Below are 27,839 nucleotides of genomic sequence, written 5' to 3' on the forward strand. Positions count from 1 at the left end.
TCGATACTGAGGTGGTATTAATATTGGACCGATACTGTCCTCTATTTTTCACAACATTGTGTATTTTTGCAGTTATTACGATATAATAAATTATAGGATAACACAATTGTTGATAGTGTCAATACCAATGTGGTATCAATATTGAATCGATACCATCATCGTCTTTATTTTCACAATGTTTTGTATTTTTGCCGTTATTGTAATATGAATACATTATTGATATACTCCAAATGTTGATAGTGTAGGTACCGTGGCTGTATCAATATTGGATCGATACCGCCCTCGTGTTTGTTTTCACAACATGTTGTATTTTTGCAATAATTGTAATTTAATGTATTAACGACATAATGTAAATGTGGATACCAAGTCAGTACTAATATTGGATCAATACTGTCGTCTTGTTTATTTTCAAAATGTTTGGTGCTTTTGTAGTTATTATATTATAATACATTATCGACATAACGTAAATGTCAATGGTGTCGATATCCAGAGAGTATCAATATTGGATCAATACTGACCTCTTGTGTATTTCCACAACATTTTGTATTTTTGCAGTTATTGTAACATAATACGTTTTCGACATGATATAAATGTCGACGGAGTCAATACCAAGGTGGTATCAATATTGGATTGATACTGTCGTCCACAACTGTTAGTATTTTTGTGTTGTAGTTCATGTAAGATAATACTTTATCAACACAATGCAAATGTCTATAGTGTTGATATCGAGGTCATATGGATTTTGATTCGATACAGCCCCACTTGTTTATTTTGATAGTTTGGATTTTTCAGTTACACTTATTGTGATGTAATACATTATCTACATCATGCACGTGTTGAAAGTGTCAATACCGAAGAGGTATCAATGTTGGATCAATACTGTCCTCTTTTTTCACAACATTTTGTATTTTTACAGTTATTACATTATAATACATTAACGGCGTAACACAAATGCTGATAGTGTCGATACCAATGTGGTATCAATATTGGCTCGATACTATTTTTGCAATACGTTTAATTTAATACATTACGGACCAAATGTAAATGTCGATATGTCAATACCAGGATAGTACTAATATTGGATCAATACTGTCCTGTTTGTTTATTTTCATAATGTTTTGTATTTTTGTCATTGTTGTATCATAATACATTATCGACATATGTAAATGTCGATGGTGTCAATACCAAGATAGCATCAATATTGGATCAATACTGTCCTTTTTTTTAAATTTCCACACCATTTGGTATTACAGCAGTTATTGTAATATAACACGTTTTCGACATAATGTAAACCTAGATGGTGTCAAACCAAGGTGGTATCAATATTAGATTGATACTGTCGTCTTGTTTATTGTTGGTATTTTTGTGTTGTAATTATTGTAATATAATACACCATTGACATAATGCAAATGTCAATAGTGTCGATACCAAGATGGTATCAATAATGGACCAAAACTACTGTTTATATTCACAACATTTTGTATTTGTGTAGTTATTATAGTTATTACCACGAATTGATTAACGTGGACCCCGACTTACCGTATTTCCTTGAATTGCCACAGGGCATATAGTATGCGCCTGCCTTGAATTACTGCCGGGTCAAACTCGCTTCGCAAAATAATTAGCGCATGCTTAGTATTACCGCCTGGTCAAACTCGTGACGTCACGAGTGACACTTCCCCTGTCATCATTTTCAAAATGGAGGAGGCTGATTTCAATACCGATAATTTGAAATCGCATAAAGGGAAGAAGATTAAGAGCTATTCAGTGGGATTTAAGGTCCAAGCTTACATCACACTCAAATTTTTACTGCATGCCTTTGGTAAGTGCCAGAGTGAGAAGAGGTTTCAAAATAATTAGCGCCCTGGCGGCAATTCAAGGAAATACGGTAAACAAGATGAAAAACTTATTCAGGTGTTACCATTTTGTGGTCAATTGTACGGAATATGTACTGAACTGTGGAATCTACTCGTAAAAGTTTCAATCAATCAAAAAAACTGTCAAAGGTGTCGATATCACTGTGGTAGTAATATATATTAATAGAATAGAATAGAGTTTTATTGTCATTATTGCAATGAACAGGTTCAAAGAACAACGAAATTGGAGCAGCTCCTCCTAAGGTGCATATACAATATGGTAGTATAAATAGTAAAAAAAAGTAAAAAAATACTGTCCTCTTGTTTTATTTTCACATGTTGTATGTTTGTGTTGTAGTTATTGTGATATAAAACACAACACATATACAACATAAAACAGTTACAAATATATAGTGATGCAGTATTGGATCGATACCAGATATTGCTGTATCGCCCATGCTTATTTTACGCTACCGGAGGATCGCCTTGAAACCGACCCTATAACAGGAGAGTAAGGGCAGCTTGAAACCGTGCGTGATTTTTAATCAACATTTGTTGGAACTACATTGTGGTCAAAGTTTCGGGGTCCTTCCTTTCACTTTTTTCTTTTTGCATAAGCACAAAACAACATTCACCCTCCCTTCTGATGCAAATTGGGGCGTCCACAGAATGCGTAAAGGAGCATAGCTGTTTTTTTTTTTTTTTGAGTGGGGTGCATTTGCATCTCAAGGGTTCTGCAGATTACTGATTGTGATAAAGAATGCATAAAACAAAGGTGTATATTTATTTATAACGGCATGGAAGAGTGGCTGTTTGGTGACGTCACAGTCCAAACAACTACTTGTCTTAGCTATTTTCTTTATTTTAGGCCTATTCACAACACTATGCACGATTCCGTGTGCTACATTCGAAACAACCTGGGAATCGTTTTTCTACCTGACTCGACCAACCTCAGCTTTGAGAGGAAAAGGCAAAAAGAAGGCTTCATAATTGGTTTTATAGTGCTTGGTGACATGGCCAGGCTTTGGAACTTGATTGACGTATTGCTTAACCAATCACGAAACAGCAAGTAGCAGGGATGGAACGCATGGGCGGTGCCAGTAGAGAGGGGCGTGGCTTGTAAAACAATGCTGCGTTTCATTGCCGAAAAGTAAACGTACGAGACAGGAGCTCTCTCACCCCCCTGTGATTATTATTATTATTATTATTATTATTCCCCCCTCGCAGATCACATTGGTGTGTGCATGGAATGGACGCCACCATTTCTCCCTGCAACTCGGACGGACTCTGCGAGACTCGTTTTTAACTATTTTCCAACCCTCCCGCTTTCAAGTAAGCGCTTCGACGTTGTTTTCGTACTTTTTTCCTCCCAGATGAAAGTGTCGTCACTACTGCCCTAATTCATTTAAGTCGTGTTGTTCCGAAATGGCGCGGAGGTTCGTATCGCTTCTGTTTGTTTTTTTTTTCATTTTTTGGGGGGGTGGGTAGATATTAAGGACCGACTATTCCGTCAAAGTTTAGCCGTTAACGGAATGTTAGCAAACTTTGAAACGTGGCTCTATCTTAGTGTTTCTCCGCCACCGAAGCACACATATCACAGTTAAAAAATAACATCTAACTCCGCACGAAGTCTATTTATTTATCATGCATTTGGTAATAAACGTGTGTATTTCTTTTTTTTAATTGCCTTTTTTAAGCTCCCGCCCGACTGAATATCACGAGTCATTGCTGTAAATGTTTGCTTGCAAGCCACCATGAGGTTTAAAAAATCCACTTTTTGCCCATTTTCTCCTTCTAAACATGCATGTTTTTAAACAACATTTATGTTACTAGGGCGACTTTGCATTTTGTTTGGATTATGCAACATGGGTTATTTTAACCCCGCTATGAAGTCCCTTTTAAAGTTAAAACCGCTGCATATCAAGTGTGTGGATGAAATTAATTTCTATTGGTTTTATGATGTAGACAAAGTCGCAATTAAATCATAACTCGACGACGTCGTTTCATGTCGATGATGATATTTTATTTTCTTACTCTTAGAATATTTCGTTCTTTGGACAGCACCTCGTTGGCTATCATCGGACTCAAATGTGCAACAAAACGCCATAAATACATTTATATTTACGCGCACGGGTAAATATTACTAAACCGTGAAGCTATTTGATGAAAATGTGACGGTATGCGCATTCAAACAATATTAGGATAAAGTATGTTTATATTCGCGTGGAGCGACGGACCGGTACGTCCCGGTGGTCCTTCCCCGGCAAGCGAAGCCCCGAAGCGGGCTGAGTGTTCGCTGTGCACCGTTAAGGTTGGAGGAGTCCCTCTTGTACGCTTAAACATTGCATCCTAATGCTGTCGACTTCCAACGCCCGTTTTAAGTATTAATAGTAAGAATTGCTTATTAAAGCATGACCGCTATTTTTTAAGCATTTTTTCCCAAACTGCGTCATTGTACATATCGCTGGAAAATGTACGTAAATATATCACTATTTAACTATTTCTGATGCGATCGTTTCCATATTTTGCTTCACAGGTCAGCAGAATGGCTGAGAATGAGGCTGAATCTCCCGGAGAACTAAATACATTATTACTATTTTTATAGCCAACATTGGCTTTTTTGGGGAATATTTCACCCATCCGAAAGGACTATTTCTTTTACCAACTTCCCATTTGTGGATAATGGATGGCAGAGATTTTGGAGGACCCCGATCCGTCCACGTACCACCCCCGTTGTTGGCCGGGCTCGCCGTGGAGCCTCACCGACTCGGCGCTGCTGCAGCAGCCGGGAGGCTCCCTCCCTCCGCCGGCCACTTGACTGCGACCCACCCGCCATCGCTCCACTCTGGAAAATTCCTGCCATCAGCCATTAACCTGCACACACACCACAGTGAGTTTATCCTCTTTAATCATATCATGCATGTCATAAAATACACCAAGGCTTACATATTAACTTTTTAATATTGTGTCTCTTGGCATGCTGGTACATTATTACTGGATATGTGGGGAAAAAACAGCCCAGATTACAGGTTGTAAAAAACCCCAAACTAGTTTTAGATATTTAACGGTATCGTGTGAATGATTCCCACGGTTCCAGTGGGCAACACATGAGTGGAAAAGTACTTGGCCCAAACGGGAGCACAGCAGTGCATTGCTCTTGGATTGCATGTGGACCATTAAACCGCCATTCATGTTCCAAAAATGTTGCCTGTGAGTGTTTGTCAGAGGCTTGGGTGCTAAACTTGTGATTGTGGTTGGAATGGACTGCAGTGTTTATAACAGAAGGAACATTCTACTGGTGTTCTGTGTCACGTCTTAGCAGGGATCTGCATTGAGAGAGGACCAGAATGATTCGATGTGTTCGCTGGATAAAGCCACTTTGCTGTAAAGCATTAAAGCACCCCTCCGTGTGTAATTTCAGCTGATTTAGTGCTTTTGAATTACCTGACCAGTCAGTAGTTCAAATGCGGTGTTTGCTATCCCCCCGCTGTGCTTGTTGTTCTGCTGTGTACTGTCCGCTCCTGTTATTAATAATGGAAGTTTTGTATGTGCAGACGTAGTCTTGTGGTCAACAGAGGGGAAAGCCAGAAGCCTCTCGGTTCATAAAACACATCTTGTGTGGAGGAAAGGTTACTGCTGTGGTGTGGAGGAAATTTTACTGCTGTGGGTGTTTTTTTTGGTGTGGGGGGGAAATGGAAAATCTGACAATTACTGTCATCATATTACATCCCCCTGAAGTCACGTCGCTACAGACTCATATATAGTTACAGTTTCTCTGGTTTCTGTTCAGGGGTAAACCCCGAGAGGTGATAATGTTTCAGATGAGCGGCGTTCAACGTTCTTCTTGTCAACTGCAGTTTCAGTGAAGTTTGTGTCAAGCTAAAAAAAAGGAGCGACAATGCTTTGAATATGAGTCTATAACTCCCCGTGCATGTTTTTGATGTTTTTTATGCAACACCCAAGAAACAACGGTGTTAATCCTTTGACACGAGCAGAACTGAGATACACTGACATGCATTATGGCAGGATGTCAGCATATTGCAAAGTTTTGTGAGGCTTTAGAGCGGGGCCATTAAACTGGCGGCCCCGGGGCCGAATCCAGTTCAGTTCAAAACTTGGGAGACAAACATTCCATCCATCCATTCACTACCGCTTGTCTTTATTGGGGCCACGGAGGGGCTGAAGGCGGGGTACACCATGGACAAGTGGCCACTTCATCGCAGGGCCAACACAGATGGACAAACAAGCATTCACTTTCTATATTTATCTGCAGTAAATTCCTAAAAAACACTAGAGTGCTCCTGTTGTGTGGAGGAACTTGAATTACTGTAAACACATTGGCAGATCCTTGCATTGATATTTTAACCTTGTAAGCAAACCGAAGACACGGGAGTCCCAAACTTGCGATTTGGATAACTGAGGCTTTCCCAAAAGCACCGCTTTAAAGGGGAAATGCACTTTTTGTGGAATTTTGCCAATCGTTCACAATCATTATGAAAGACAAGAATGCTTTGTAACATATACAAATCGTCTCGTTCTTGGTAGTTAGCAATGCAGCTAGTCGTAGCAATCAATTCTACTTCTAAATCACTTTAGAAATGTATTCAAAACCGCCAACAATACTTCATTTACGTTCGGTAACCTTTATGATGAACAATCTGTGGCGACATTGTTATTGTAAGAACGAACATTGAGGAACTCTTTTTATAGCACGGTAACACACCGGTGCGCTACGGTTTTAGCTGTAGAAGATAACTACGGAAAGAGATAAGATAGCTTCTAACTACATCAGCACAAAGCGCGTTTGAGTTGGTAATGCACAACACAATGCACAGTAAATCTGTTCTGACTGAAAAACATAGTACAGTATCTGTAAAGTATTAGCCCACATTTCATGTTTTGTTGTACATAGCTAGCTCGATAGTGTATGCACTGTAGTGTACAGTGATGTGCATGTAACATGATCAATAGTATAATGACTCACTCGATGGACAGTTGTCGGTTTAGTCAAGCTGGCCAGGGACGTTTCCAGTTGATTTGGGCACTCCCAAAAATGTGGCATAGCTGGCCTCAAAAGTTCCAGATTTGCAGCGTGACCATGTCGCTTTCTCGGCTTCCATCTGCTCCAACGTTTCACCTTATAAGCAGCAGTTCATCCTCCGTATAGTTAGTTTAAAAACGATAAGGTTGTGAATCCTCATTTGTCCAAAAATAGTCGTCTTCGTTGTCTATTACCAAGTCTGCCATGATTAGAAAACACATACATGTTGTTGTGATCGTGTCTGTTACTACATTACATACAAACTTGCAGTGTGTACATAAAATGTTGGAGGGTTTTGAAGTAGTTTTAGAGGGTTTTGAAAGCTACAGCAGTGACTCCCATTAGCAGTATCTTGCAAGCTTTTTTAATCATCTTTAAAAGCCTATAAAAAAGATTTGTATTCTTGTCTCTCATAATGATTGTGAACTGCAGGGAAAATTCCAAAAAAGTGCAGTTCCCCTTTAAGTTCTCTCCTTTCTGGCAGTTGTTTTTTGTAATTTTAATGATGTAACTAAGGTCTTGCTGGAGTTTGTTTACTCTAGATTCAGTCAGTAGTCACTTCTTTAGTTCAATCAATCAATCATCAATGAATGTTTACTTATATAGCCCTAAATCATTAGTGTCTCAAAGGGCTGTACAAACCACTACGACATCCTCGGTAGGCCCACATAAGGGCAAGGAAAACTCACACTCAGTGGGACGTCGGTGACAATGATGGCCCAGTGGGACGTCGGTGACAATGATGACTATGAGAACCTTGGAGAGGAGGAAAGCAATGGATGTCGAGCGGGTCTGACATGATACTGTGAAAGTTCAATCCATAATGGATACAACACAGCCGCGAGAGTCCAGTCCAAAGCGGATCCAACACAGCAGCGAGAGTCCCGTTCACAGCGGAGCCAGCAGGAAACCATCCCAAGCGGAGGCGGATCAGCAGCGCAGGGATGTCTCAAGCCGATACACAGGCAAGCAGTTGATTCCGGGGTCCCGACTCTGGACAGCCAGTACGTCATCCATGGCCATCGGATCGGACCGGACTCCCTCCACAAGGGAGAGTGGGACATATGAGAAAAAAGAAAAGAAACGACAGATCAACTGGTCCAAAAACAGAGTTTATTTATAGGCTAGAGTATACAAATGAGTTTTAAGGTGAGACTTAAATGCTTCTACTGAGGTGGCATCTCGAACTGTTACCGGGAGGGCATTCCAGAGTACCGGAGCCCGAAATGAAAACGCTCTATAGCCCGCAGACTAGTTGTGTTCCCCGAGGTTCCATTTCCGGTCCTCTTATTCATTAGATAGATAGATAGATAGATAGATAGTACTTTATTTATTCCGTCAGGAGAGTTCCTTCAGGAAAATTAAAATTTTCAGCACAATCCCATTCAAGATCAGACAAACATTACAGGGAGACAGAACAGGATCGCTGACGGGTCTGCCGGCTTCCAGCGCCCCTTACAAAAAAGATGACATACAAGTAAACGGGGGGGGGGGAGAAAAAAAATAGAAGATTAAAATAAAATTAAAAAATCGGTCTTAGCCTAGGCCCTGGAGTAGGGGTGCAGACTGAGGCCAAGGTTAAAAAAAAAAATAAAAAAAAATAAAAAAAATATTCGGGCTATTCAACAGTAGGCCCATGATTTCTGTTCAAACAAACTTGTGAGAGACTTAAATTTTTGCAGCAGATTCTTAAAAACAGTGCTGCAATTGCCAGTGGTTCATAAATGACTGCATTTTCTCTGACTTGACTTTTGCCTGTCCCACTAGACCAGGGGTCGGGAAACTTTTTGGCTGAGAGAGCTATACAAGCCAAATATTTCAAAAAGTATTTCCGTGAGAGCCATATAATTTATTTTTTTAAGACTGAATACAACTAAATGCGTGAATTTTTAAGTAAGACCAACATTTATAGTATAATAAGTCTCTTATTCTTTTTAATAACATTGTTATTCTGAAGCTAACCAACAATAAATGAAATACTTCTTACCATTAATGCGACTTCTTTGAACAGGTGCAGTAGAAACCGGATGGATGGATTAAAAATGCATGAGAATGTTTTATATTTTGAACGTTATTTTTGACACTGTGATTACCACCGGAATTATTCATTACTAACCGTGTTAAACAATGTCAGCTAAGATTGATCTGAGAACCAGGTGCAGTCATCAAAAGAGCCACATCTGGCTCTAGAGCCATAGGTTCCCTACCCCTGCACTAGACATACCAATAAGCTTGTTTATAGATGTACAAAAAAACTCCTCATCTGTTATAACTTTGTGACATGATATAATACACATTAATAAATAAAAAAAATATAAATGACAGATTGTAGCCAAAGGCTGATTTCCAGCTGCAGTCTCCAGCAGGTTGATCGTAACCTGCTGGGGATCTCATTGCAAAGAAACAAGCCCAGGGCTCCCACTTATTCAACGTTATAATGAGTTGTATTTTCCATGCACTTATTTTTGCTGTATTTATCTGTCACAAGTGGAAAGCCGGTCCCTGAAAATAAACATTAAACCGGTCCATGGTGCAAAAAAAGGTTGGGGACCACTGGCTTTTACTACTCGTAGTTTTTGTGTGTTGTAATAATAAATTGAGTAATCAAATAAGAGTCAAAATATTTTGTATTGTGTTTTATATGTTGGCATGTTTACATTTATAAGATTGCTAATCAAACACAACATACTTTTCTCATTTGAACTGTAATTCGGCCGGGATTTGAGCATATCTTGTTGTAATTTACACAAATTATATTTTTACTGGAGGCAATCAGACTCACTCAATTTTTATGTATCAATGTATTAACTATCTTTTCAAAAAGAAGTGCAGCACTTTTTTATCTACGGTCTACTTGTCTGTTTTGTCTATGCATAACATTCTTCTTCACCTTCTTCCTGATCTCCAATCATTTCCCTTTTTTTATTGGAACCTGTGAGCGGTTATCAGAGTGCACAGCAATGACAGGCTATGTATCTAAAGAAGCACCCCCTACTGAGTCATACTGAATTCTGATTGGGCAGACCGTGCAGATCTTAGGCGTGTGGCTAATTTCAAAGGGGGTGTGGCCTGGGCTTCTAGGATCAATTCCACGTTGATTGCGATGTACCAAAGAAATGTTCTTGGATTAATGCGTGCGCACGCTTTATTACATCTGAAATTTTTATTGCGTACAATATTTTCTGAATTTGAACGTATGCCTATTTTTAGTAGGATGTCCAAACATTATCACCAGACCTATGTATGCGTCAATATATACCTTGATGTTGCAGAAAAAGGACCATATATTTTTTTAACCGATTTCTGAACTCTAAATGGGTGAATTTTGGCAAATTAAACGCCTTTCTATTATTCGCTCTCGCTACGTGCGTCACGTTGTTACGTCACCTAGGTAGTCAATCAGCCATTTTCTCAAACACATTACAAACATCGAGTCAAATCAGCTCTGTTATTTTCCGTTTTTTCGACTGTTTTACGTATCTTGGAGACATCATGCCTCGTTGGTGTGTTGTCGGAGGGTGTAACAACACGATCAGGGACGGATTCAAGTTGACTTACAGGCTAGCTGTATATACATATTGCATCGTTATGCCTCATTTGTAGCTATATTTGCATCCAGCCTTTCCCTCCACCCACATTTAATGCCAAACAAACACTTACCAATCGACAGATTTAAGTTGCTCCAGTGTCAAAAGATCCGAAAGTCCCTCATCTGCACATTTTACCGGCGATGCTAAGACAGACATGGCACAGAGATGTATGGATACCCTGTGACACTCAAAGCAGATGCATTTCCAACGATAAAGTCAACGAAATCACAAAGGTGAGTTTTGTTGATGTTATTGACTTATGTGCTAATCAGACATATTTGGTCGCGGCATGACTGCCAGCTAATCAATGCTAACATGCTATTTAGGCTAGCTTTATGTACATTTGTAGCTATATTTGCATCCAGCCTTTCACTCCACCCACATTTAATGCAAAACAAACACTCACCAATCGACGGATTTAAGTTGCTCCTGCACATTTTACCGGCGATGCTACGACAGACATGGCACAGAGATCTATGGATACTCGGGGTGTGGGAAAAATCGATTCGAATCGTTTATGTTGTGCAATTCAGAATCGATTCTCATTTTTAAAAAAATCTAATTTTGTTGTTGTTGATTTTTTAAAATTATTTATTTATTTTTTATCAATCCAACAAAACAATACACAGCAATACCATAACAAAGCAATCCAATTCCAAAACCAAACCTGACCCAGCAACACTCAGAACTGCAATAAACAGAGCAATTGAGAGGAGACACAAACACGACACAGAACAAACAAAAAGTAGTGAAACAAAATTGAATATTATCAACAACAGTATCAATATTAGTTATAATTTCAGCATAGCAGTAATTAAAAATCCCTCATTGACATTATCATTAGACATTTATAAAAATAAAAAAAAGTGTCACAGTGGCTTACACTTGCAATCGCATCTCATAAGCTTGACAACACACTGTGTCCAATATTTCCACAAAACTAAAATAAGTGATATTTTTGGTTCGTTTAATAGTTAAAACAAATTTACATTATTGCAATCAGTTGATAAAACATTGTCTTTTACAATTATAAAAGCTTTTTTAAAAAAAAGTCTAATACTCTGCTAACATGTCATCAGACTGGGGTAGATCCTGCTGAAATCCTATGTATTGAATGAATACAGAATCCTTTTGAATGGGAAAAATATAGTTTTTGAATCGAGAATCGAATCGAATCGAAAAAATCAATATATTATCAAATCGTGACCCCAATAATCGATATTGAATCGAATCGTGGGACACCCAAAGATTCACAGCCCTAATGGATACCCTGCGACACTCAATCGTTGGTTAGAAGGCGATTGCCGAACAGCTTCAATAGCTATTCGCTCAATAGCTTCAGTTTCTTCTTCAATTTCGTTTTCGCTATATGCCTCCATACTCCAACCATCTGTTTCATTACATGCGTAATCTGTTGAATCGCTTAAGCCGCTGAAATCCGAGTCCGAATCCGAGCTAATGTCGCTATATCTTGCTGTGTTATCCGCCATGTTTGCATCACTAAATGACGTCACAGGAAAATGGACGATGGATATAAAGATAGCGAAAATCAGGCATTTTAAAGCCTTTTTCGGGATATTCCATGATGGGTAAAATTTAGAAAAAAACTTCCAAAAATAAAATAAGCCACTGGGAACTGATTTTTATTGGTTTTAACCCTTCTGAAATTGTGATAATGTTCCCCTTTAGTACACGAGGCCCATGGTCCTTAGCTTTCTATAAATGTGGCCCCCAAAACAATTTAATTGAACGCCTCTGCTTTCGAGGTTTCAATATAAACTATACACCCTCTGGGGAGTTTGATTCTTAGCTGTTTCACCGTGTTACACAGGACTCTGTTGTGAAACATTCATTTGTCAGAGCCCACACACTACACCCCCCACCCACACCAAGCCGCGCGAAGAGATGTCAGAGATCGGGTCACATTTAGAGTGTCAGCAGTCTAATTGATTGGGTGTGTTGCACGTCTCGTGATTTTCTTGTTATAGTTTGGGAATATTTTTCAATATAGCCCCTAGAGCAAGAGCGTATGTTTTAAATCCTCATCCCCCTTCTTGTGGCTGCAAAACAGGCCTAGAACAGCTTGCGTTGTGTGGACCATGACGAGGTGTATCCACAGGGAGGCCCGTGCAGTAAAATTGACCTAACCACCATCACAGTCCAGGCTGCCGGTTCAAACACTCCTTTTCAAACGGGGATGCGTATATTGCTGCCCACGCACGCCGTTCCTCTCACTTTTTGACTCTTTCCCCCCTTTGCAAGCTCACCAGCCTACACAGCGCCGTAAGAAACAGGTCGTTTGGCTTTATGGCTGCTCTTCAATATCAAATCCCTACAGATTACGTCGGCCAAACAGGATCGAGGAATCGGCCCGTGTGTTTGCTATAATAAAAACCGCGGCTCCGCAACATGACCGTTATTTGGTGATTGCTCATGTAATTGCCATAAACCGCATGAATACAGAACTTGAGGAACCCAAGGACAACCTGAGTGGTGTTTTTGTTTCATGCAATTCAAGATGTTGCCAAACTTGTTGTTCGATGGCAGATTGGATTGTCACACCCTTTATCTCACGGCAGGTTGTCTTAGATTTCCACCTGCCTGCATGTACATGCACGTAGAGTTTAACAACCGTGCACATTATGCAACACAATCTATCCCTGCATGTAGCGCTAATAAGCACATCTGTGATTCGGAGCTTTCCGCTTGAATCCTTTTTATTCTGTGTGAAAAGGACGTGATGCTAGTCACTTTTTGTGCAGATATACATTTTTCTCTTGTCTACTGGAAGTCTGCTGAAGTCTCTGTTGCCAGATTGAGGCCATCTGTCCTGTTGCCTCCCCCGTGCATGGAGAGCAGCAGATGTAGGACTTAGACAAATTTGACTGCGCTGATGAATGAGACGAGGGTAGAAATGATCTCACTTTGCCATTACTCTTAGAGCTGGAAGCACTTGCTGACTATTTTATGAAGTGTGTTGACAATCAGGACAGTGTTTTCCACCACAATATACTAGGGGGAAAAAAATCCCCCCTTCCCCCTGCTTGTGCAACATTTTTAGTCCTAAGTGCTCACTTGTACCGCATTTCCCAGAAATTGTGTGTTGTTTTTCCCCCTCCGAACAGCTGCTGGAGACATAATGCATATTGCCTGTTGAGGGCTTGACTTGCAGATGCAGGCACAAGCTGTCAGCTGACTTGCTGTATATGTTTAGTCGATTGTCCATCGTAGTAGACCAGGAGTCTTCAATGGGGAGTGTGTGACCCCAGGGGGTTCCGCGGGGCTAATGCAGGGGGATTGTTAAATATTTAGTTTATTGGTCTTTTATACTGCGATGAGGTGGCGACTTGTCCAGGGTGTACCCTGCCTTCCGCCCGATTGTAGCTGAGATAGGCGCCAGCGCCCCCCGCGACCCCGAAAGGGAATAAGCGGTAGAAAATGGATGGATGGATGGTCTTTTATATATATTGTTTTTCCATCAATTAAAATGTTTTTAAAATACACGTTAACATTAATCCAACGCAGTGTAATGTTATTTATAAATGACATTGGCATGGACATCTTATTCCCCTTACTTTGCAGTTTTAAAATAAAAACATAAAACTACAGTATGTGTTTTTATTCATGTTAGCATTTACGATAGCTAACGATTAGCACTCTATTTGCCAGCTAGCAATTAGCACTGTAGTTGCCAGCTTGCGATTATCTCTGTAGTTGCCAGCTGGAGATTAGTGCTCTGGTTGCCAGCTAGCAATTAGTGCTCTAGTTGCAGGCTAGCGATTAGCGCTCTATCCATTAAAGCACTTTTTTCTGCTGGCGATTAGCATGCTACTTGCCAGCTGACTATTAGCCCGCTAGTTGCCTGCTGGCGATTAGCAGTCTAGCTGTCAGGTAGAGATTAGCGATCTAGTTCAACTCAAAGATAGTTTTTAAGACATATTTTACGCAACATTTTGACCAATCAACCATAATTACATGTTATCGTAACCACAAGGAAGTACTTTAAATGTATTTTAAAAATCATAATATGACATTGGCATGGACATCCTACCCCCCTCCCCTTACCTTGCAGTTTTAAAATAAATACATTACACCACAGTATATAATTGTATTCATGTTAGCATTTACAACAGCTAACAATTAGCCCTTTGCCAGATAGCAATTAGCACGCTAGTTGCCAGCTGTCGATTATCTCTGTAGTTGCCAGCTAGAGATTAGCGCTCTGATTGCCACCTAGCAATTAGTACTCCAGTTGCAGGTTAGCGATTCGTGCTCCAGTTACCCGCTAGCAATTACAGCACTATATTCCAGAAAGCGATTAGCATGCCACTTGTCTGCTGGCGATTAGCCTGCTAGTTGCCTGATGGCGATTGGCAGACTAGTTGCCAGCCTGCGATGAGCGTTCTAGCTGCCAGCTGGCGATTAGTGGTTTAGATCAGTGGTTCTCCACCTTTTTTCAGTAATGTACCCCCTGTGAACATTTTTTTCAATTCAAGTACCCCCTAATCAGAGCAAAGCATTTTTGGTTGAAAACAAGAGATAAAGAAGTAAAATACAGCACTATGTCATCGGTTTCTGATTCATTAAATTGTATAACAGTGAAAAATATTGCTCATTTGTAGTTGTATTTCTTGAACTATTTGGAAAAAAAGATATAAAAATAACTAAAAACTTGTTGAAAAATAAACAAGTGATTAAATTATAAATAAAGATTTTTTACACATAGGAGTAATCATCAACTCAAACTGCCCTCTTTGGGGATTGTAATAGAGATCCATCTGGATTCATGAACTTAATTCTAAACATCTCTTCACAAAAAAAGAAATCTTTAACATCAATATTTATGGAACATGTCCACAAAAAAATCTAGCTGTCAACACTGAATATTGCATTGTTGCATTTCTTTCCACAGTTTATGAACTTACATTCATATTTTGTTGAAGTATTATTCAAAAAATATACTTATGAAAGATTTTAAAATTGTTGCTATTTTTAGAATATTTTTAAAAAGTTTCACGTACCTCTTGGCATACCTTCAAGTACCCCCAGGGGTACACATACCCCCATTTGAGAACCACTGGTCTAGATCATCCATCCATCCATTTCTACCGTTTATTCCCGCGGGGGGCGCTGGTGCCTATCTCAGCTACAATCGGGCGGAAGTCGGTGTACACCCTGGACAAGTCGCCACCTCATCGCAGGGCTGGTCTTGATCAGCTTGAAGATAGTCTGTAAAACATACTTTATGCAAAATCTTGACCAAATAACCACCATTACATGTTATGTATACCACAAGGAAGTGTTTTAAATGTACGAGATAGACTTTTTAATTAGTGGCCCTGCACCGATTACTGCATGCATTAGCTTTCAATGTTTTGAGTAGTTGACAGGGGCGAAGGTGGTGTCCCTTATCTGTGAGACTATTCCGTGTTGTCGTGCTCGCATGCACTGGTGAGCAAATAAAGACTGCATTAAACGAGGTGTTGGAGCGGGAGTTCGAAAACAAACTGAATAAGAAGACTCAATTGTGGGACACATTGTTTTTGTTTTTCGGGGGATACAAGGTTTGTTTGTGTGAAAGGAGACGCCGGGATGACGGGATTGAAGTCTTGTTTGTGTGTGTGAGTGGGAATAGGCGCATGTGATTGTGCTTAGTGCTGCTAGGGCCGGGAGTTTCCCCCTGGGACTCGCGGCAGAGAGATTTATCCTGACCACAACACACTCCAACACAGTTAGATGAATATGGTAGCCCTTCAAATGTTCTCTCTTTCTGACACACACACACACACACACACACACACACACACACACACACACACACACACACACACACACACACTGACTGAGGTACTTGGAGTGTAAGTATAATTCATGCAGCTTGCAGGGCAGGACAGTGTTGTCTCAGCCAATACCAATTTGTCTTCCATGGTGCTTGGATAGTGTCTGTTTATGTTAATATTAATGCAGTGTGTGTGTGTGTGTTTATGTGACCGTGGCACAGTTTTGTGGGTAAATGCAAGACGGAGCGGCACGTCCCCTCCCAGATAAAATTAATCTTTCTGGAAAGAAAACTGGCTCTTTAAGAGAACGCACAAGACTCCGCTGCCCTGCTACAATAAACCTGTCAGAAGTAGACAAACGACACACAAGCATACCTTGCGCACACAGCTGTCAAACACCAAAATGATAGACCTGTGTGTGTGTATGGGTGTGCGCGCTTGTGTGTGTGTGCACACGAAAATGAGCATGCTGCGGCACGTTGAAATACCCAATGCATTAGCTAACTTATCCGCTCTGCCAGAACCCTCCCTTAAATTTCAAACACACACAGGTCACATGCAGAGTGCTGTCTTATTTTTTTTTTTGGTTGCCTGTTGCGTCTCTGCACGTTCCTTTTCATATTTGTAATAAAACCCAACTGGTGTTCTGAAAGCAAGCTGAGGTGTCTTTTTTTAAATCACCAGTGCACATAAAACTCTAAACGTGTTCAGTGTTTTTCTGTTGTAGTGTTGTCTCGATACCAATATTTTGGTGCCGGTACCAAAATGTATTTTGATACTTTTCGATACTTTTCTAAATAAAGGGGACCGCAAAACATGCATTCTTGGCTTTATTTTAACAAAAAATCTTAGGGTACATTAAACATATGTTTCTTATTGCAAGTTTGTCCTGAAATAAAATAGTGAACATACAGAACAACTTGTCTTTTATTAGTAAGTAAGCAAACAAAGGTTCCTAATTTAGCTGCTGACATATGCAGTACTTGGCGACTTGTCCAGGGTGTAAACCGCCTTCCGCCCGATTGTAGCTGAGATAGGCACCAGCGCCCCCCGCAACCCCAAAGGGGAATAAGCGGTAGAAAAATGGACGGATGGATATGCAGTACTCAATTGTGTCATTTTCCATTCTATTAATTTGTCATAATTATTAGAATCATTAATCTACTTGTTCATTTACAGTGAATATTTGCTTACTTTCTCTTAACATGTGCTATCGACACTTCTTTTAAAATGTAATAATAGCTTATTCTTTTGTTGTTTGGAAGCTTTACATTAGTTTTGGAGGATATCACAAATTTGGGTATCAATCTGATACCAAGTCGTTACAGGATAAACAGCATATTCAAAGTCCTCATGTGTCCATGGACATATTTTCTGAGTTTATAAACATAATCAAATTTTTTTTAAAAACAAAGATTTTGTGATGCTAAAAAATATCGATGTAATCATAGTAACATCGACTGGGTACACTCTTGTACTTTGTATCATTACAGGGGATGTTAGATGTAGATCCACCAGTGGCGTATACATTGTGACACCGGTGAGCTACAGTGTGTAGTGAAGCATGTTTAGCTATTGCTCGTCCTGCAGGGATGATACTTGTAAGAAACTTTCTTTATTTGTCGCCATGGAGGCAAGGATTAGTGATTTAGAAGTAGGTAAAACACTGCAGACTGTGGATGGACTTTAGCAGCTAGCTAGCTAGCCATGCCTTAAAGCACCTCTTCCTGGGGGCGTTTCAGTGTTATAGCTTCACCTTTATCGTAAGGTTTTAAGCCAAAATGCGTCCCTTCTCCCTTTTCTGTTTACACACTGTATATGTTTGTAAGTACTCCGTGAATGTGTGCTGCCGAACATGCTTCTCTGCTCGCAAACCCAGCAATGACATCAATGACCGGTACTTTTTAGAGGTGGTATAGTACCGAATATGATTTATTAGTTTCGTGGTAGTATACTAATACGGGTATACCTTACAGCCCTAATCTGTTGTCACTCCTATTACACAATTTGCTGAAATGAGGTTCATTATTACCTCTTCTAAGTGCAAATCCCCAAGAGGTTAGATGTAGATAACATTTCTCTGGTTCGTTCTTATTACTGTCGCTATCTTAGGGCCTGGAAGTTTTGATGAAATGCTTAGGATTGTAAAGACTCATTATAAAGACTCTTCGCGTCACGTCCGGCTCATTAATAACTATGCAAGGTTCAAAGTAGTGGGCCAACGAGCGTGTCTTGTCATAGCATTCTTGGCGGCATTTTGCCTTTCTCGAAGAAAAATGCCAAAGGCTGTTGGAACTGTTCAAGTTGTGAAAAAGAATAAAAGTTTCCTCAGGCTTCCCTGAGACATAGATAAATGGGCAAAAGATGTCAAGATCTTATAAATGATGACAGAAAAGTGGCACGCACTGCAGACCAAGGGAGCAGAGTCGAAGAACGCACAAGTTTAAAGTGATCACTTCGTTAAGGGTTTGTTTGATATACTTTTAATGTTTAGTATTTCCAATTTAAGTATTATTTAAATATTTGTATTTTATCTTGTATCAGAGTTCTTAAAACGCAATTTTGCTACTAGTGATTCGTAAACAACCAACTCCTTTTAAGTTCATGTGTTTTCTATCAGGCACACTTGTTTTGTTGGCATGGAAAATACAACATTACCTCGAGGCAGTTTGACTGAGTTTGCTACGAGTGCTGCGTGAGTGATTGTTTGGCAGCCAAATGTCGGAGCCTGTCGAAACTGTAACCGTAAAGGTACCGAAATATTGCACCTTTTGATTTTACATGACTCTCTACCCGGTAGTACAGACAGAGTTTGGTCTGTGCCTATAAAAGTACATCATTCAGTAACCATCCTTTGTTTATTGTATGTTTGCATTTAGGTCCAAGCAGTGTAGTGAACCACCAGATTGAGCCGACATTTACATTGTTTCAACAGTTTGTAGTGGTGTAGTAATGTGTATTACTGCCACATACAGCTCTGGAGTGTAACAGCACCGCCTTGCACTTCTTTATTTTTCAGTCCGATGACTCAGACCAACATGTTTAGATGACTGAACATCTTTGTTGAATGTCAACGCTGTAATAACCGCCATGCTAGTTATGTTTCCAAAGTATGTGCTGCAGCTATTTGAGATATCGAGGTGGTCTCCCTTATGACCTATGCTTCTTTTTCTAAGGCGCGAGAATGTCTGGAAAAAAATTTTGCACTTATCTGCGTTGCAGACCCAAGTAATCAAGAACAGATCAGCTCCGGGATGGGTTTGCCAACAACACTATACTCTGCATGTAGGTTTTTCCAGATATGTGAATATATACATTTGTAAATAGGTACGTTAGTGTCCATGATTCATATGTGGGACATCGGCCTTGTCTAGTATAATGTAAACATGTCTCTTTTGATCTTTACCAGTGGCAGCGTGCCTGGTTAGCTGTGGTAGATGGTAAGCAGAGCAGTTACACTGTGAATGTTTTCTTTGCAATGGAATGAAAACCCCAAATCAATTGATGCCCCCCCTCCAGATTCCACCTACTACTGATGAGTAACAGATGGAGTGTGTGGATGTGTGCTAGTATCTCTGTGTATATGGAGGACATTTTATAGATGAGTTTTCACCTGTTTTTGCATTTGTACAATTTTATATTTTTCTCGATTGGGTTGCGTTGTTTTTTTTTTTTATTGAATCAATTTGAGCCCATTGTTCTTGTCCCCTTTTAGTTCCATTCATCTACTGGAAGGCCTGCCAATGCAGCATCTTTGCACCAATTGATTTCTAAGAGGCCCTTCGTTCACTTTTATCGAGGATCTGAATATGGAGGCTCAGAACATATTTGGAGTCGGAGCATGTTTCCTGGCAACTCACTCAACCCAGTATGGCAAAGTAACCATCTTGTGAAGTGGCAGCCAAAAGTGTGTTTGTGTGTGCGCGTATGTGTGTGTGAGTGACTGGTGTTGAAAAAAAAGAAGGCTTTGTGAAGGGTCTAATTAGACTAATTTTTTAACATTTAAAGACACCTTCCTTCAGCCACTATTTTGGATGTTGTTTCTGGAATGAGGAGAACAAATGTTTTCTCTTGTATGTAGCCCTTCCTCTTACCACATCCACTGTGCACGAAGGCAAAAAGAGAATTTTGGATTTAGAGAACAAAGTATGTGTGTGTTGGAGCAGACATGGAGCCTGGGTCTGTAGGCAGCTGCGATGCCTGGGACTAAACCATACTCTACTGGGGCAACTGCTGCTCAACGGGTGTGGTTTTTACATGGATCCTGGTCTTTGGCCTGAAGGAATGCGATCTGCTGGGGAACCTAACCCCCGCAACCATAGCAGGTGGTCATTGGATACACCCCCGTGTGTGGTGTGTACACACCAGGTAACAATTAGAAACTGCAATGAATTGTTGACTTAAACCTTTCAAGGGGGTAGAAGGGTAGTGGTACATTACGCAATCAGGTGAATTATAGCAGTGTTAATATTGACAGCAGTTTTTTTATTTATATTTATTATTCTGACGAAAATGTGTTTTAGTCATATTTTAGTCATCTAAATTGACTTAGTTTTAGTCTAGTTTCAGTCGATTGAATTCCTCAGCATTTTAGTTGACTAAAATTACAGTACATTTTGTCGACTAAAATATTAAAGTATAAAGGATAACAGTAACACATCTGTGAAGTTTTTTTGAAATCACTTTTATTAAGGTTAGAAACTCAAAAACTAAATTCACAACAAGTTCTGCACTCCATTAATATAGTAATAAGTAAGGCTGAGCGAGTTTGTAAGATATATCGATGTACTGTATTTTTAAACAAGATATTAATTAAGAAAATATTGTAATATCAATATAATTTATTTCACGTTAAAATTACCAAAAGCCACGTATTTGTGTTTCTTTGTTCTCCCCCGCTCCACCTCCGTGGGCTACTAAACCTCTCCCCCTTCCTCCTTCGAAGACGTGCTTGCACGTATCAGAACATCAATGATGCGTTGGTTGTTTACTATGATGAGTTACGATTGGTTAGGGACAGGCCAATCAGAGGCAAGATAGAGCGGGTCATCGAACCAGGAAGGGAAATCACAACAGACATCCCTATTGACAACGAGAGAGTCCAAGAAGAAAAGAGGGAATTTTCAATATTTATATATAAAACAAACTAATAGAAGATGGCAGAGGGATTCTCTTCCTTATATTGTCCAGGAAACTCACAATGCATCTACTTGGCTACATTTGGACAAATGTATGCGTCTGGATAAAACATTCATTTGAGTTGTTTAACATGTAAGACCAAATCAAAACTTTTCTCGAGTTGCCAAGAACCGGAACCGTACGTGTGATAGTCCATTACATCGTCGACTGGGAATTAAAAAGTGCCTGCCTGCAAATGTATTTTTTTTATCTGAGTTTGATACATTTTTTACAGCTATGTTATTTATGTTACTTAAAATATTTTTATATTTCATTTATGTTTTGTAATTCTGTAATACTTAAACAGTTTCTTTTCTGTGCTGTTAATACCTGTCTTGACTAACTGGGTTATTAAAAGTGCCACACTGGTCACAGTAAAGTTGTCATTCACTTCAATTTCACTGAATATCGCTCAAAAATGAATGTCTTTACATGCATACTTTCACCGGAAATTATATCGAGATATACATATCAAATATCAAGTTTAAGTAAAAATATATCGAGACATACTTTTTCTTCTATATCACCCAGCCCTAGAAATAAGTACATTTCACCCTAACCTTTCTGTGTGTTATTATTCTAACTGAACTGGATAATTTTTTTAAAATGTTGAATAATGTAGGACTAAAATGGTCATATGAAGAAAGAAACTTTTTTTATTCTTTGTATATAACTGCAACTGGCGTCTTGGCCACTGTCCCGTTTTAATACAGCAACCAGTGTTGTAAATCTAGAATATATACTGTATATATCACACATACTGGCCTTTCTTTGTCTTGTTAGCTTGATAAATGACAAATCTGCTGTTTTGGGTTGCCAAGTTGTGCAATTAATAGCTGAACAGTGTGCCGAGGACATCGGACAAAGTTTACTGTGCTTATGTTGTTCATTATATTTGCGGGCAAGCTGGCCCACGGTGTTCAACAAAACTAGTGGTAGAGTAAGCGGTCTTGCATCTGCTCTTCCGTTTTGAATAGTATCAGTAATTCAGTGCAATAAAAGAAATGTTTAAATATTAACTTCAGCCTACTGATTGTTGCGTAGATGTCCCAATGATGAGCCTACAGATGGCACTTCAAGTCATGTCTATTCAGGTGTACTGAAAAGGAGGCTACGCCGGATAGTCTAACCTCGAATTCAAGAGGAACAGTGTGGTTTTCGTCCTGGTCGTGGAACTGTGAACCAGCTCTATACTCTCGGCAGGGTCCTTGAGGGGGCATGGGAGTTTGCCCAACCAGTCTACATGTGCTTTGTGGACTTGAAGAAGGCATTCGACCATGTACCCCTGTCCTGTGGGGAGTGCTCAGAGAATATGGGGTATCGAACTGTCTGATTGTGGCGGTCCGCTCCCTGTATGATCAGTGTCAGAGCTTGGTCCGCATTGCCGGCAGTAAGTCGGACCCGTTTCCAGTGAGGGTTGGACTCCACCAAGGCTGCTCCTTGTCACCGAATCTGTTCATAACTTTTATAGACAGAATTTCTAGGCGCAGTAAGGTCCTAGAGGGTATCTGGTTTGGTGGCTGTAGAATATCGGGCCAAGATCTTCAGCTCTCACTGGATCGATTCGCAGCCGAGTGTGAAGCGACTGGGATGAGAATCAGTACCACCAAGTCCGAGTCCATGGTTCTCGCCCAGAAAAGGGTGGAGTGCCATCTCTGGGTTGGGGAGGAGATCTTGCCCCAAGTGGAGGAGTTCAAGTACCTCGGAGTCTTGTTCACAAGGGAGGGAAGAGTGGATCGTGAGTTCGACAGGTGGATGGATCGGTGCAGCGTCTTGTATCGACCCGTTGTGGTGAAGAAGAAGCTGAGCCGGAAGGCAAAGTTCTCAATTTACCGGTCGATCTACGTTCCCATCCTCACCTATGGTCATGAGCTTTGGGTTATGATCAAAAGGACAAGATTACAGGTACAAGCGGGCGACATGAGCTTCCTCCGCCGGGTGGCGGGGCTCTCCCTTAGAGATAGGGTGAGAAGCTCTGTCATTCGAGGGGAGCTCAAACTAAAGCCGCCGCTCCTCCACATCGAGAGGAGCCATATGAGGTGGTTCGGGCATCTGTTCAGGATGCCACCTGAATGCCTCCCTAGGGAGGTGTTTCGGGCACGTCCGACCAGTAGGAGGCCACAGGGAAGACCCAGGACAAGTTGGGAAGACTATCTCTCCCGGCTGGCTAAGGAACGCCTTGGGATCCCCCCGGAAGGAGCTGGACGAAGTGGCTGGGGAGAGGGAATTCTGAGCTTCCCTGCTTAGGCTGCTGCCCCCGCGCACCTGACTTCGGGTAAGTGGAAGAAGATGGATGGATAATTTATTATTTTAACGGCCTAGTAAGCAGCACAGTTATAGTACAAATAAATAGTTTTAACTGAAGTACACATCTCTATTAACGCAAATTTTAAAACCTTCATAATTTGATTAGTCGATTAGATAGATAGATAGATAGTACTTTATTGATTCCTTCAGGAGAGTTCCTTCAGGAAAATTAAAATTAGTTTAGATTAGTCGTTAATATAGTCAGTAATTAGTCGACTATTAAAATTAGGACTGGGCGATATGGCTAAAAAATATATCACGAGAGATGTGTTTTATATCGGTCGATATCTTTAACTATATTTTTTTATGACCTATGAAAATAAGGGTAAACATAAACATGTATTTGACGCTCAATTCATAACATTAAGAATGTGATGAGAACGGTTACAAAGTTGTACACATGAACTGTTGGCAATTTGGAGTTCATAACTTAAAAATTATATTCCAATTATTCAATAACATTGTTCAATAACATTGTAACTATTTTGTGTACCATCATTAACACGTAATGTGTACATTTTATCATGTAGGTTTACTATTTAGACAAGTGATTCTCAAACTGTGGTGGTACGTGAGTTCCATCTAGTGGTATGGCAAAGAGCCACTTGTTTGAAGTACAGTTTTTATTTGCCTATATTCAAACACAGTGTTACTCTTCAAACTGTGTGTATATGTTACAGTGGCCAAAAATATTAAATATAATTGTCAAATAAAACCTCTGCCTTGTTTTTAATAAATACTTAAGCATACTACGCTAGTGTGTTTGCATAAATTTAACTGATAAGGACAAGTATGACCAAACAAAAATGTCACTAATCTATAGTGTGTTTAAAAAAACAAAGAAACAAAAAACCCATTCAAGACTAGTGTACAGTGCATGATAATGTGTGTGCATGGTTATGGTCATATGAAGAAACAAAATTATTTTATTCCATATTGTATATAACTACAGTGCGTGTGCACATTAGGATGGTTAGTCTGCAGATGGCACTTAAAGTTGTTTTTGTTTTTACCGGAGAAAATGGAGCCACAGTTTTTACAAGTTGTTTGGTTGTCGACCACGGCAAAGATGAAGTGTGTCCGTATGTTCACACTTCTCTGTCATTTCGGTGTAGAAGACATATATTTGTTGATGTTTTGTATTGCGTCTTGCTTTTCTGTATAAAAAATCAAAACGGCTTAAATTTAGACGGCCATTTAGAATATTCCGCTCCGAATATCTGCAGCAATTTTTGTAGATTCTACAGTATGTCACTGTTTCTGTTTCTGCACTCTGACCTTATTATCAGATAAGTCAAATTGGAAATATGCTAAAATTGTAAAGCTATGTGCTGTTTATCATTCACAATCCTAAGAGTGTTTTATGCATTTGAAATCATAAATAAATAGCTAACAATTGAGTCAACAGATCGAGGGTCCTGTACTGTGCCCATTGTACCCTCTAAAAAACATCCAGAAACTGCCATCAATACTCCATTTACCGTGCATGCCATGCCCAGAACCTTAACAACATATGAGTCATATTGTTATTATAAACAAGTATAAGTATTATAAGGAGCTAATGCAAGCCTACGCTGCTATTGTTGACACACCCAGCAGACAGCTGCTTCTGCTGCATCTCAAACTTGTTAAAAGTACACTCTAGATTATAATTCATGCATCTCTCACCTGGCAGTGGAAAAATGGGGCCATGGACAGAAAGCCTGGTCTACTTTGACATGACAAAACAAACATAGTTGCAAAAACATTTTTTTAACCCTTTGTAAAGATTGCGATTTACTCTTCATTTAAACGGAATTATTTGAGCCTCCTGTTGGTTGGCATTCCTGCAAAAGTGGAAATTGTACAGTAAGTGTTTGTTTTATTATGGTTAGTTACTATGTTTAGCTCCGGCAATGCTGCTGATGCTACAGTGTTACAATAAAGCTGCATCCGTTTAGCACTCGGCTTCTTAAAACTGAATGCTCATCCTCTTTGTGTTTGGGCTCAAAAATGTAAGGATATGCATCATAATTTCTGAAAAAGTATTTGTTTTTGGCCCTTTCAAAGTCTGTTTGATTAGCATTGTTGTGGATTGGGAAGGGATCTGTGGTTCCTTACGCTACGTCACAGATCACTTCCTCATAAACTCTCAAAAAGACTCTGGAATCTATGCGAGATTAATGCTATACTTGGAAGTCTTTTGGTATCATGAATCAGCTATGTTTGATACTAGCTTCATTATAGGGGAAAGTAGTTTTTTCACTGTACCGGTACTTCAAATGTATTTTTATTTAAATTATTTGAAAATCCTTCCTCTGATTCTGACTGAATCAGAGGAAGTTAATTGAAACACAATTCTAAAGTCACATTAACCACTTAACCATCCATCCATCCATCCATTTTCTACCGCCTATTCCCTTTCTCGGGCGGAAGGCAGGGTACACCCTGGACAAGTCGCCACCTCATCGCAGGGCCAACACAGATAGACAGACCATAACCTCTTAAAATTAAGGTGCAAAAATAAGGAATATGTAAGAAATGGTCAATAAAGTGTAACACAATAGTTCAAAGTATAAAAATGTAAACAGAGAAAAACTTAACTATTTTATGCAGGTTTAGTGCCAGGAAAGTACAATACATCTATCTGTATGTATATGTATGTATATATCTATATATATGTATATCTACAGTATACATATATATATATATATTCCTTAACAAAACCTTTCTACATATAAAGTGCTTTTTTTGATTGATTGATTGATTGATTGAGACTTTTTTTAGTAGATTGCACAGTACAGTACATATTCCGTACAATTGACCAATAAATGCTAACACCCCAATAAGTTTTTCAACTTGTTTAAGTTAGGGTCCACGTTCATCAACACCGCCCCCCGTTTTTTGTACACATGTTCCATACATATTGATGTTAAAAGATTTCTTTTTTTGTGAAGAAATGTTTAGAATGAAGTTGATGAATCCAGATGGATCCCTATTGCAATCCCCAAAGAGGGCACTTTAAGTTGATGATTACTTGTATGTGTAGAAATATTTATTTATAATTGAATCACTTGTTTATTTTTCAGCAAGTTTTTAGTTATTTTTATATCTTTCTCTCCAAATAGTTTAAGAAAGACAACTACAGATGAGCAACATTTTGCTCTGTTATAAAATTTAATAAATCAGAAACTGATGACATAGTGCTGTATTTAACTTCTTTATCTCCTTTTTTTCAACCAAAAATGCTTTGCTCTGATTAAGGGGTACTTGAATTTAAAAAATGTTCACAGGGGGTACATCACTGAAAAAAGGTTGAGAACCACTGTGTTATGAGAGTAGCGTATGTGTGTGTGTGGCCCTTTAATATGGGACAGTATTTGATGTAAGTGAGTGTGTGGGGCGAGCGAGCCTGGTGAGGGAGCGGTAAAGTGCAGGAGTGGCTGGTGTTTTGTTGGATTGGCTGTGTGCAAGACCTCAATAAAGCCACGATTTGCAATTCATTGCCGGACTCTTCATTTACCCTGGAGTCCGGAGCTGTGGAGACCCACTGGCGGGTAGAGTAAAGGGTTGTGCGTGCAAGGGAGACACTATGGGGGCCGGAAGCAGGAAAGGTGCAACACATATTTGACGTGTTGTCAGAAGCAGCTGCTGAACAATCTTGGCAAACCTCCGTCCTCCATTGTTGTATCACGCAGCCAAAGTGTTCCCAAACGGGAGATCTTAATGAGGTAGGAGGGTCTTCAAGCTCTGGTTTTAACATGTTGTCTTAGCCCGACCGCTGCTAGCATGTGTACTCGTTCGGTACACCTCCGAACCGAACCGAAACTCCCGTACCGAAACTGTTCAATACAAATATACGTACCGTTACACCCCTAGTGTATAGATAAATAAATAAATATATATATATATATATACATATATATATATATATATATATATACATACATACATACATACATATATACATACATATATATATATATATATATATATATATATATATATATATATATATATATATATATATATATATATATATATATATATATATATATATATATATATATATATATATATATTAGGGCTGGGCGATATTGCCTTTTTT

At 39.5% G+C, this 27,839-nt stretch overlaps 1 protein-coding gene across 4 annotated transcripts in view; it reads left to right on the top strand.

The window, feature by feature from the left end:
- Positions 1-2,992: 2,992 nt before the first annotated feature.
- The window catches only part of tnrc18 (trinucleotide repeat containing 18), a 96,533-nt gene continuing 71,686 nt past the window's right edge, over positions 2,993-27,839 (top strand). For 3 of the 4 annotated variants that reach the window (XM_061884801.1, XM_061884803.1, XM_061884804.1), the window contains exons 1-2: positions 2,993-3,188; positions 4,393-4,746. In XM_061884801.1, the coding sequence (XP_061740785.1) occupies positions 4,539-4,746 (208 nt within the window). In that variant the 5' untranslated portion in view covers positions 2,993-3,188; positions 4,393-4,538. Of the gene's footprint in view, positions 3,293-4,392; positions 4,747-27,839 lie in introns of all 4 variants that reach the window. The other variant, XM_061884802.1, reaches the window with a different exon arrangement.

This window comes from Nerophis ophidion, linkage group LG23 (assembly GCF_033978795.1).
Source record: "Nerophis ophidion isolate RoL-2023_Sa linkage group LG23, RoL_Noph_v1.0, whole genome shotgun sequence".
Taxonomy (NCBI): domain Eukaryota; kingdom Metazoa; phylum Chordata; class Actinopteri; order Syngnathiformes; family Syngnathidae; genus Nerophis; species Nerophis ophidion.